Here is a 12,704-nt window from a genome sequence, read left to right as displayed (position 1 = left end):
TGGAACACTCTGTATATAATATTATTTTTGGAATCTCCAACAATTGCCCGACAACTTTTCTTGATATTTCCCTATACCTATCTGTTACCGTTTTCGAAATAAAAATTAATTTCAATTTTTTTCTTCGAAAATCATGACTTCTAAAAATGCCGATATCTTTTAGTTAAGAAGTACTATGATATCGAAATTTGGTTTGAAGTTAGGTGATACTTGGACACTTCCCACACGTCAGCCTAATCTCCGTTACTTCAATACAGGGTGGTAAAAAAATACAGTTTTTTCGTTTGCTTGAAAAAGTTGCTGAAATTTGATTATTTTAAATGGAACACCCTATATATTATTGAAAATTCGGAAAGCTGCTGAAATTTGCTTTCTTTCTATGTATATCATACCTATACCTAACTAGTCAAGTTTCGGACTTATGAACATTTATTTGTGAAAATGTCCCTTCAGAATGGTATTTCCATTCGGTATTTGGTAAGCAGGCCATGATTACTATTTGACAGTAGCGTTGTGACATTCTCCTAATAATATCGACATTTTCGTCACTTCAGAAGTTGCAAATACCTTCAAAACGATGGAACAAAACTATTCAAACGAAGTTCTTATGAATTTGTTTATTATTTTTGGACAGTGTGACAAAATTATCAGCAGAACATGTAGAAAGTTCAATGAAATGTATCCGAATCTACCGCCAATGAACCTCAAGAAATTTATACGAATTCAGAACAATTTCAATATGTTTGGATAAACTTTAAAAAAGCACCAAGAAACTTGAAATTGGAAATATTGATATGAATAATTATAAAAAAGTAAAACAATCATGTGGAATATTTCAAAATATGTTCGAATCGCTGGCCGTTCACTTCCAAGCACTTTAAAATGCGGGTGTTGACTGCTTTCGTGGTGGCAGATCTGATTTCATTGGAATCCAAATCTTCAAATGTTTGGGCAATCCTTTCTAACAATTCATCTCTCGAACGCACGGGTATTTTGTAAACTTTTTCTTTAAACATTCCCCACAAATAAAAATCTAATGGATTAAGATCGGGTGATCTCGCTGGCCAATTCCATGGTCCCAAGCGCCTCATCCACCGATCGTCAAATAGTCTATCCAGTTCTGCGCTCACTTCTCTTGTGCAATGTGCAGGAGCTCCGTCTAGTTGGTACCAACAGTTTCGATAATCTTCGAGTGGCAGATTATCCACGAAACTGTCTACAGTATTCTCCAAAATATTCAGGTAGCTTCTGGATGTTAATGACTCCTCGTATATCACGTACCTCAATTTGTTGTCCATCAACATGCAGAAGACATTAAAACTAAATTTTCCTTGAAATCCGGCTTCTTTTGTGACGTGAGGATTTTCACTGGACCAATAATGACGATTTTTTCTATTGAAAATCCCTTCTCTCGAAGATTTCGATTCATCAGTCCAAATAATTTTATTTAAAAAAAGTGGATCTTCTTGAATGCGTGTCAACAACATTTCACAAAATTCTACTCTCTGTTGAGGATCTTGAGGCTTCATTGCTTGAATTTTGGTGAATTTATAATCATGCATTTTATGTCTTCGCAAGATTCTTTGAACCGATGAATATTTTATACCCATATCTTCTTCAGCACTTCTTATCGATGACTCGGGAAATGCGTGAAAATATGCTAAGACATTAATCTGGTTGTCTTCGAAAGTTACGGGTCGAGGCAAGTTTCTTGGTGCTTTTAAAGTTGATCCAAATGCATTGAAATTGTTCTGAATTCGTATAAATTTCTTGAGGTTCATTGGCGGTAGATTCGGATACATTTCATTGAACTTTCTACATGTTCTGCTGATAATTTTGTCACACTGTCCAAAAATAATAAACAAATTCATAAGAACTTCGTTTGAATAGTTTTGTTCCATCGTTTTGAAGGTATTTGCAACTTCTGAGGTGTCGAAAATGTCGATATTATTAGGAGAATGTCACAACGCTACTGTCAAATAGTAATCATGGCCTGCTTACCAAATACCGAATGGAAATACCATTCTGAAGGGACATTTTCACAAATAAATGTTCATAAGTCCGAAACTTGACTAGTTAGGTATAGGTATGATATACATAGAAAGAAAGCAAATTTCAGCAGCTTTCCGAATTTTCAATAATATACAGGGTGTTCCATTTAAAATAATCAAATTTCAGCAACTTTTTCAAGCAAACGAAAAAACTGTATTTTTTTACCACCCTGTATTGAAGTAACGGAGATTAGGCTGACGTGTGGGAAGTGTCCAAGTATCACCTAACTCCAAACCAAATTTCGATATCATAGTACTTCTTAACTAAAAGATATCGGCATTTTTAGAAGTCATGATTTTCGAAGAAAAAAATTGAAATTAATTTTTATTTTGAAAACGGTAACAGATAGGTATAGGGAAATATCAAGAAAAGTTGTCGGGCAATTGTTGGAGATTCCAAAAATAATATTATATACAGAGTGTTCCATCTGAAAAATCAAAGTTGCTACTGCTTTCTAATAGAAGCGGCAACACCGCATTGTCGAAAATATTTTAGTTGGCTAGAGAATGTCCGAATATGCCCTCCATTAAATTTTCAAAGTGATCCGTTGTCTGGTTCACCAGAAACGTCTAATGTGCCATCCACCGTGAATCAGCCTGTATTGCATGATAATTTGACTATGAGAAAGCTCTGTTAAAGTGGGTGCCGCGCGAGCTCACTGTTGACCAAAAACAAGAACGTTTTGATGATTCTGAGCAGTGTTTGGCCATGTTTAAACATCACAAACCGGATTTTTTGCGTCGATATGTGACAAGGAATCAAAACGATCATTATCTAAGTGGAGAGCAACGCACCTCCAAAGTACAATACACGGCTGGAAATATTATAGCCTTTTGTTTGAAGACAACACACCGTGTCTCAAGTTAATCAAAACAATGTCAAAACTACATGAACTGAACTTCGAAATTCTCCCACATCCACTGTATTCGCCAGATTTGGTTCCCAGCGACTACTTGCTGGTAGACCCCAAAAAAATGCTCACTGGTAAAAAAATTTGGTCAAATGAAGAGGTTATTGCTGAAACTCAAGCCTATTTTCAAGCGAAAGATAAATCATTCTGCAAAAGTGGAATTAAAATGTTAGAGCGGCGTTGTAATGATTGTGTAGCCCATGATGGGGAGATTACGTTTATGAATAAAGCCGATAATAGAAATAAACGTGTTTTCTTTCTTAGGCTCGGGATTTTTCAGCCCACGTGTTCATGTAGAGAACAAAGCACATCTTGAAAATGCCAGCTGGGATGCTTTCTAAATTTTAGAAAGGAATCGCAATGGATGCTTTCTAGAAAAAAACAATTTTTCATACTCTATCATCCGTGAAAACATGAAAGCATGATCTATAAATAACATAAAATTAACCGCTTACCGATAGGTTCAACTCCAGAAATGTGATCGACGAAGTCACGTTTTCCCAAATACATGGTAAGTTTTCCATTTGGAGATTGTTTTTTAAATACACGAAAATTAAAAACCATTTCGGAGGTATTGCTCACAAAATATTCTCCACAAATTACTGTCAAATCTGTTCGACATTATCCTCAAAAGAATTCTTTTATACGTCCTTTCAAGGGTTTCTTTAATTTCATTAGGTTCGCTCTCCCACGCAGAAGATTATAATTTAATGGGATTGTTTTTTCAAGATTAAATTCAAGATACCAGGAAAAGTGGAACTAACTACTTGCTAGGGATGTCTGCATATTATTGTTGGGTTATGAGTAAGCTTCATAATACATCACTTCAATTATTAGTATTAATTCAGAGTTAATATAAAAAACAAACTGGGCGTTTCAATTCAGAAAAAATATATTATTCATCTTTCTGAAGTAACGAAATTCCTTGGAACGTAAATGAGTAGGGGAAATTACTATTGATGCCATACGAAATAAAGTGAACACAGGTTATCATGATATAATGCAATTGAAAAATCCACTCATTATTATTATCATTATTAATGTCTATTATGCTCTAATCTACTCCCACATATCATATTTATAACATCAACATTTGGGAATGCTCCTCAATCAATCAATCAATCAAATATACTTTATTGTCTGAAGAAAATATATCTTATAGACAAAGTCTGACAATACAAACAACAATACAAGGAGAAATATACAGTCTGATTCACGGTGGATGGCACATTAGACGTTTCTAGTAAACCAGACAACGGATCACTTTGAAAATTTAATGGAGGGCATATTCGGACATTCTCTAGCCAACTAAAATATTTTCGACAATGCGGTGTTGCCGCTTCTATTAGAAAGCAGTAGCAACTTTGATTTTTCAAATGGAACACTCTGTATATAATATTATTTTTGGAATCTCCAACAATTGCCCGACAACTTTTCTTGATATTTTCCTATAGCTATCTGTTACCGTTTTCGAAATAAAAATTAATTTTTTTCTTCGAAAATCATGACTTCTAAAAATGCCGATATCTTTTAGTTAAGAAGTACTATGATATCGAAATTTGGTTTGGAGTTAGGTGATACTTGGACACTTCCCACACGTCAGCCTAATCTCCGTTACTTCAATACAGGGTGGTAAAAAATACAGTTTTTTCGTTTGCTTGAAAAAGTTGCTGAAATTTGATTATTTTAAATGGAACACCATGTATATTATTGAAAATCCGGAAAGCTGCTGAAATTTGCTTTCTTTCTATGTATATCATACTTATACCTAACTAGTCAAGTTTCGGACTTATGTGAACATTTATTTGTGAAAATGTCCCTTCAGAATGGTATTTCCATTCGGTATTTGGTAAGCAGGCCATGATTACTATTTGACTGTAGCGTTGTGACATTCTCCTAATAATATCGACATTTTCGTCACTTCAGAAGTTGCAAATACCTTCAAAACGATGGAACAAAACTATTCAAACGAAGTTCTTATGAATTTGTTTATTATTTTTGGACAGTGTGACAAAATTATCAACAGAACATGTAGAAAGTTCAGTGAAATGTATCCGAATCTACCGCCAATGAACCTCAAGAAATTTATACGAATTCAGAACAATTTCAATGCATTTGGATCAACTTTAAAAGCACCAAGAAACTTGCCTCGACCCGTAACTTTCGAAGACAACCAGATTAATGTCTTAGCATATTTTCACGTATTTCCCGAGTCATCGATAAGAAGTGCTGAAGAAGATTTTGGTATAAAATATTCATCGGTTCAAAGAATCTTGCGAAGACATAAAATGCATAATTATAAATTCACCAAAATTCAAGCAATGAAGCCTCAAGATCCTCAACAGAGAGTAGAATTTTGTGAAATGTTGTTGACACGCATTCAAGAAGATCCACTTTTTTAAATAAAATTATTTGGACTGATGAATCGAAATTTTCGAGAGAAGGGATTTTCAATAGAAAAAATCGTCATTATTGGTCCAGTGAAAATCCTCACGTCAAAAAAGAAGCCGGATTTCAAGAAAAATTTAGTTTTAATGTCTTCTGCATGTTGATGGACAACAAATTGAGGTACGTGATATACGAGGAGTCATTAACATCCAGAAGCTACCTGAATATATTGGAGAATACTGTAGACAGTTTCGTGGATAATCTGCCACTCGAAAATTATCGAAACTGTTGGTACCAACTAGACGGAGCTCCTGCACATTGCACAAGAGAAATGAGCGCAGAACTGGATAGACTATTTGACGATCGGTGGATGAGGCGCTTGGGACCATGGAATTGGCCAGCGAGATCACCCGATCTCAATCCATTAGATTTTTATTTGTGGGGAATGTTTAAAGAAAAAGTTTGCAAAATACCCGTGCGTTCGAGAGATGAATTGTTAGAAAGGATTGCCCAAACATTTGAAGATTTGGATCCCAATGAAATCAGATCTGCCACCACGAAAGCAGTCAACACCCGCATTTTAAAGTGCTTGGAAGTGAACGGCCAGCGATTCGAACATATTTTGAAATATTCCACATGATTGTTTTACTTTTTTATAATTATTCATATCAATATTTCCAATTTCAAGTTTCTTGGTGCTTTTTTAAAGTTTATCCAAACATATTGAAATTGTTCTGAATTCGTATAAATTTCTTGAGGTTCATTGGCGGTAGATTCGGATACATTTCATTGAACTTTCTACATGTTCTGCTGATAATTTTGTCACACTGTCCAAAAATAATAAACAAATTCATAAGAACTTCGTTTGAATAGTTTTGTTCCATCGTTTTGAAGGTATTTGCAACTTCTGAAGTGACGAAAATGTCGATATTATTAGGAGAATGTCACAACGCTACTGTCAAATAGTAATCATGGCCTGCTTACCAAATACCGAATGGAAATACCATTCTGAAGGGACATTTTCACAAATAAATGTTCATAAGTCCGAAACTTGACTAGTTAGGTATAGGTATGATATACATAGAAAGAAAGCAAATTTCAGCAGCTTTCCGAATTTTCAATAATATACAGGGTGTTCCATTTAAAATAATCAAATTTCAGCAACTTTTTCAAGCAAACGAAAAAGCTGTATTTTTTTACCACCCTGTATTGAAGTAACGGAGATTAGGCTGACGTGTGGGAAGTGTCCAAGTATCACCTAACTCCAAACCAAATTTCGATATCATAGTACTTCTTAACTAAAAGATATCGGTCTTTTTAGAAGTCATGATTTTCGAAGAAAATAATTGAAATTAATTTTTATTTCGAAAACGGTAACAGATAGGTATAGGGAAATATCAAGAAAAGTTGTCGGGCAATTGTTGGAAATTCCAAAAATAATATTATATACAGAGTGTTCCATTTGAAAAATCAAAGTTGCTACTGCTTTCTAATAGAAGCGGCAACACCGCATTGCCGAAAATATTTTAGTTGGCTAGAGAATGTCCGAATATGCCCTCCATTAAAATTTCAAAGTGATCCGTTGTCTGGTTCACCAGAAACGTCTAATGTTCCATCCACGGTGAATCAGCCTGTATAAATAAAGTAGAATATATAAAAAATAATAAAATAATATGCCAAGCGAGAAAATATTGGTTATTGAGTGAATCAGGAGACAAAAATATCATCTGAGTAATAGACCCCATCAACCAGAAGCCTTTTGACCTCTTTTCTGAATTCAATGTAAGCATTGATTTCTTTTATTTTAGCTGGCAGATGATTAAACAGTTTGATTCCATTGAAATTAATCGAGTCCCTAACTTGTGAGCTCGTGGGAGTGGGCAGTTCAATATTCCTAATGTGACTTCGGGTGTTGTGAGGAGGAGTGTGATTCACCCTAGACAAATGGTGTTCTTCATTAAACATATTGTTTCTGTTATGTCTGAAGGTGGGCCGGGAGTTAAATAATACTTCCAACACTAATTGGTCAGGTTTTACTTCACTTTTCTTTACAACTGACATTCCATTGTCCTCTACATGGCATCCCGAATTCACCTCCCGGAAGGTATCTGTGCGCATGCTCGCCTGTGTGGCGGCAAATACAAACAGTATACAACAGTTTCCAAAATGTATAGGGAGGGTACAGTTACAATACTGTGAGCTTTGAAAAGAGGTTTGCAAGTAACCCGGGAAGCAGCCTTGCACATGTAACGGACGGCTCTTTTTTGAAGGACAAAGATCATATGAAATAAGTCTCTGAAACAGACTCCCCAGAAGGCGATTCCGTATCTAATATGTAAATCTATAAGAGCAAAATAGGCTGTTCTTGAATGGGCATAGCCTAATTCAGTCGAGATGGCCGTAGCAGGCCGTAGCAGCCTGAGGCAAGCTTAGGTTTATTGTATGGTCTTTGAAGTTCAATTTATCATCTATATTCAGCCCAAGAAATTTATAAGTATGTATACTTTCTAAGATTTCGTTACCAAGACAGATCTCAGGTAAAATGCAGCGAATAGTAAGGATGCTGGTTTTTCTTATTTTGAAAGATAATTTATTACAGTCGCACCATTCTTTAATTTTTTTTATGTCTTCCGAGATGATCTCATACAGAATGGCGTTATCTGTGTTGTGCCATAATAAGGTGGTGTCGTCAGCAAAGAGGGTGATAGTGGCTGATATATCTATGAAAGCTAAGTCATTTATTTAGATGGGAAATAGAATTGGGCCAAGGATCGAGCCTTGCGGCACTCTACATTTGATGAACTGTTCAGCAGAGTATTTAGATGTTTTGACTATTTGTTTGCGTCCCGATAAGTATGAGTGGAACCATTGACGGGTGATGCCTCGGAAACCATACTTCTGCAATTTATTCAGAAGTATCTCGTGGTTGACACAGTCGAATGCTTTCGATAGGTCGCAGAAAATTGCAGCCAGCGATTCATTGGCATTAAAATGGGAATAAACTGTTTCTAGAAGGGAGAACATTGCATCATTAGTACCCCTATTTTCTTGGAATCCGAATTGGTGAGGAGTACGAATGTTATTGGCATTACAAAACGATAACATTCTTATTTTGACCAGTTTTTCTATGATTTTTGCAAGGGCAGGAATAAGTGCTATAGGCCTGAAATTGGAAGGATCATCAGTATAGGTCCACCCTTATGGAGGGGTATTATGAGAAAAGTCTTCAGGAACGATGGGAACTCTCCAGATTGAAAAGACAGATTGATAAGATGTGATGAGACATCCAAAGTTGAAAATGGTAGAGTTTCTAATATTTTAATAGAAATATCATCTACACTCCTCTTGTTTTTGATGTCCTTGAGAAACACTAATTATTCGTCGGGGTTGGTTTCATAAAAGAAGAAACTATCAGATATATTGACATTATAAAGAAACTGTAAAGGATTTGAAGATGACGATATTTTTTTAGTGAGTTTGTTCGCTACAGAGCAATAAAAATCATTAAGCGCTGGTCATTTCCTCATTGGTGGTCCACTGACTTCCTTTCCACAGGAAAATTTGGCGGACCTTCCTGCAAACCGCCTCTCAGCTTGGCAGCACGCTCAGAAGCTGAAACAGCACTTCTGGAATCGATGGTATCATGAATATCTCAACAATATCATCAGTCTTCACCGTCAAACCAAAGGACCTGAACTTCAAGTTGGCGATCTGGTTATCATGCATGAAGACAATCTGCCACCATTGGCCGCATCATAGCTACACATCCGGGTCCCGATGGCGTCATACGAGTTGCAACCGTGAGGACCAAGAACGGCGAATATAAGCGGTGCAGCAAGAAACTATGTCCACTGCCGATAGAATAGCGGTTTCCCAATGCTCTCATTTCCTTGAACTCAGTAGTTCAAGGGGGGCGGCCATGTTGAGTCTCATCTCAATTATTATATTGATAGTACAATTTTTATTAAATCCACATTTTATTATTTTTATCATATTGCGTCTTTTAACGGGATTGAGTTATAAAATACCAAGCCGTAAGATTATTACTTCGAAATTCTAAGCATTCGAATTTCAATTAGATTTTATACCTCAAAATCGTCAAAGGCTTATAAATGGCCAGGTTATCTATTGCTCCGTAATCCATCACAAATCTAGAGAAATATTTGAAATTAGTAGAATTATAAAAGTACCCTATTGTATTTGCTCTCTTGGGTTTTTCTAAGCTTAAACAAAGGATTAAGTCTGGTTCTGTAATATTTCTTTCATGAATATTTCCATCTAGCTGTAGCAACTGAAAAGGTTGGTATCTGTGAATCTTTTCATTTGTGGGGTGGGCCTTTTCAAATGTCTACCCAATGAGGTGCCTCCACCCCCGAATTATTCTCCTACCATAGTAAGTTGCTCAAATCTCAGTTCGATATTGTAAATTTAAAATTAAGTTAGTATAAGTCAGAGACAACCAACGAGACTGTTAAGTTAATAGGAAAAATGGTTGTTGTGAAGCGATCGCTTCAATCAGGTCAACTATTCATCGATCCTTTTCTGGCACGTTATCTCTTAAGGAGAGTAGCTCTCTTTAAATATATATTTCTTCTTTCTCTTGTTCATTAGATTTGTAATTAAACTATTTCCCTTCAATAATTAAAAGCCACAGGGTGATGGCGCTACTATCGCGACATGGAGTGTAGCAACGTTGACGAAGTTCACTATTTATCTCTACAAATGCCAATGCCATCATTCAACTGTGTAAAAAAATAAATATTTATAGTTATTGCGTAGAAAGTAAAAACTTAACTCGTAAACATAGTTGAAGTATAGCGCTTTGAATTATACGATATATAAAAATTTTGAAAATAAAGGAAATGAAAATAGGAAATTATTATTGTGAACACCTCCATAAAATTCGATATGAAAGACGGCAACAGTGTATGTTCGTGATTTTATTTACCTACCTAACCTGACCTAACCTATAGATCAAAAACGAAACGACCCTGTTTGCTGTGGTTTATTACATTTGCTGTGATATTGTTGTTGTTTTTTCAATCTGGTGTAAGTAGAGATATTTAAAAACAATGTATTGATTAGTGTGTGGTTGTGATGAAAATGAGGTGCCCAAGATGCATTGCTTTCCAAGGAATGCTGAGAGGTAAGTACATAAAATGTGTTTCATATGTTTGTGTCTGTTATGAAATATACTACATGTCCAGAGCATTGCAAAAAAAACTAGTTGACGAAATGTATTTTCGCATTATTGTATCTTGTTTTGTCATACAACACTGCCTGATACGTTTTATAGCAGATATATTATAGTAGATAACATAGAAAAACTCCAATCAAAACCAAACTGTCATAAGCCATATCAGTGTAAAATCTGATGTAATCTAACACTTTTGCAAGTTATATAGCTCAAAGATAATGAAAATATTGGTTTGACTCCATCTCAACAATTGGAGTTCTTGTAATCGTTTAATGCTTATTTAAAAGATTAAATTGTGTTCTGATAACTCATATGCCTAAACTGTAGTACATGAGGGTGGGATATTGAAAAAGTTGCCTTTACTTCTTCTGTTTGTAACTATAGTTCAAATTTTTTAGGTGTAAGTTATGGCAGGATAGTCTGGGAATTCAGTATCCAGGAAATATGAGACATTTGAGAATCTGTAGCACTCATTTCAACAAAGCTGACTATATAGAGAAGTCATGGAAGTTAAAATCCAATGCGCTTCCAATTAAATTTATGGGAGAAAAACAAAATGTCAAAATAAATGAGGAGAAAAGGATAAGTAAGTAGTATTAAATAGGCTGTATATTTTATTATATTTATAATTATAATCCTATATTTTAAATAACTTTCAAAGGTAAAAAAAATCTTATTTTTTATCAAGGTTATATGTAACACTATTAATATTTAATTCATTATCTCATCTTTAGTATTTTTGTGTTTTTTTATATCTCTTATATAAACTTATCTTTTTTGACATACTATCAATATAGTGAAGTATAATATGCAATACAGGAAAATGTAACAGTTGAAGATCAATCTTTTAATTCTCTCACTGTATATTTTGAATTTGTTTTTTTTTGTGGTATTATAATTCATCTACTTTATAAATATGTTTGAAAAAATCTTTGTAAACTTACTTTTTTAACAAGTCAAATCATATACTATGTTGTTAATGACTGTGTAAAATTCACATTATTTTATTATTGTAACAGTTTTATTTTTTTTACAGATATTTTGGATTATAAAATTATTTTACCATTGTCACCAGTAAATAAGAATATTGTGGTTACTGAACCTATTCCTGGTCCAAGCAAAGAAATATGTGGCACTCGTAAAACAATAAAATGAAAGAACATGTATTTACATTATTATATTAACATGAATTAATTTTTTGTAAATAAAATATTTTGTTGTCTTCTAATTTGTTGTCTTTTTTATATATTATTTATTATGTTTAACCAAAAAAGTATGTTTTATTCAAATAATAAACATTAATTATAGTCCTAAAAATCAAGATAAATGTATCAAATAGCAGCAACATTTATACTCAATTTCTTAGTAACGGATATAATTCTACACATAACTAAAGATATTTCATTATAATGGGAAACATAAATCAGTAGCTTGTCTGCGAAACACAACAAATCTCAATTATCTGAAATTGAGTTGGGACTCTATTCTAATATTGCAAATAGAATAACATCGAATGGATATAAGTTAAAATACTTATATCCAATCAATGTTATTCTATTATTGATACTAGAACTGAGTTCTCACTCAATTCCTGTTAATTGTGGAATTGTTGAGTTTTGCTAACAAGTAACAACTAACTGAAGTTTAAACGGGGGTCTAGAATACCTGGCATAATATTTGAATTTTCCCGCCACACTTTCAACTTTCCGAAGAGGACACGAATAATGCCGAAGCTATGCAACTTGACTGCGTGTCATAGAACTAAAGTCTGGGGTTGTTAGTTCTATACTGCACGCCCTCTACAAATGGCTTTCTTTACAGTTCGCCAGTGCAGTTTTCACCGATCAAAATTTTATCATTAAGTTACTCGTCTCGTTGGTTGTCTCTGGTATAAGTTGAACCTTTGTAGAGAACAGTTGAAATGAACACTTGTCTGTGCTATCTTCGCATTCCTTTTATTTCACACAAGACTTAGTGCAAGCCTTGTGTGTAACTCAAATACGGACGATAAAACAATCGTACGTCAAAACACCTAGTTCATCTGTCTTAATGTTTCTTAATTTAAATTTCATCTGACTGAATATGTACAGATTTCTTCTGTAAAGTCATAAATGAATGTGGTTAATGCGATTTAAACTTTAATTTTGATCTTTTTAG

At 34.3% G+C, this 12,704-nt stretch overlaps 2 protein-coding genes across 3 annotated transcripts in view; one reads left to right on the top strand and one right to left on the bottom strand.

The window, feature by feature from the left end:
• Arr1 (Arrestin 1) overlaps positions 1-12,704 on the bottom strand; it is a 61,470-nt gene that overhangs the window by 34,420 nt on the left and 14,346 nt on the right. The window contains exon 1 of one of the 2 annotated variants that reach the window (XM_074176677.1): positions 3,418-3,587. The exons of the other annotated variant lie outside the window; for it this stretch is intronic. Coding sequence (XP_074032778.1) covers positions 3,418-3,526 — 109 coding nt within the window. The 5' untranslated portion in view covers positions 3,527-3,587. Of the gene's footprint in view, positions 1-3,417; positions 3,588-12,704 lie in introns of those variants that run through there. 2 annotated transcript variants of the gene reach the window in all.
• Positions 9,851-11,702, top strand: LOC141482760 (uncharacterized). The gene is made up of 3 exons (XM_074176555.1): positions 9,851-10,496; positions 10,946-11,133; positions 11,584-11,702. Exons 1-3 carry the CDS (start codon positions 10,468-10,470, stop codon positions 11,700-11,702), a joined length of 336 nt encoding a protein of 111 aa, XP_074032656.1. The 5' UTR covers positions 9,851-10,467.

The sequence above is a fragment of the Leptinotarsa decemlineata genome, unplaced genomic scaffold, assembly GCF_025532065.1.
Source record: "Leptinotarsa decemlineata unplaced genomic scaffold, Ldec_3_MD MMD2_tig00001973_RagTag_RagTag, whole genome shotgun sequence".
Lineage (NCBI taxonomy): Eukaryota > Metazoa > Arthropoda > Insecta > Coleoptera > Chrysomelidae > Leptinotarsa > Leptinotarsa decemlineata.
This window is presented reverse-complemented; position numbering and strand designations above follow the sequence as displayed.

Bases quoted from the DNA above. Each gene is read 5' to 3' on its own strand.
- LOC141482760 (XM_074176555.1), top strand. From the start codon at position 10,468: ATGCATTGCTTTCCAAGGAATGCTGAGAG. The intron at 10,497-10,945 runs GTAAGTACATAA...CAAATTTTTTAG, and splicing joins TTTCCAAGGAATGCTGAGAG to GTGTAAGTTATGGCAGGATA. The intron at 11,134-11,583 runs GTAAGTAGTATT...TTTTTTTTACAG, and splicing joins AAATGAGGAGAAAAGGATAA to ATATTTTGGATTATAAAATT.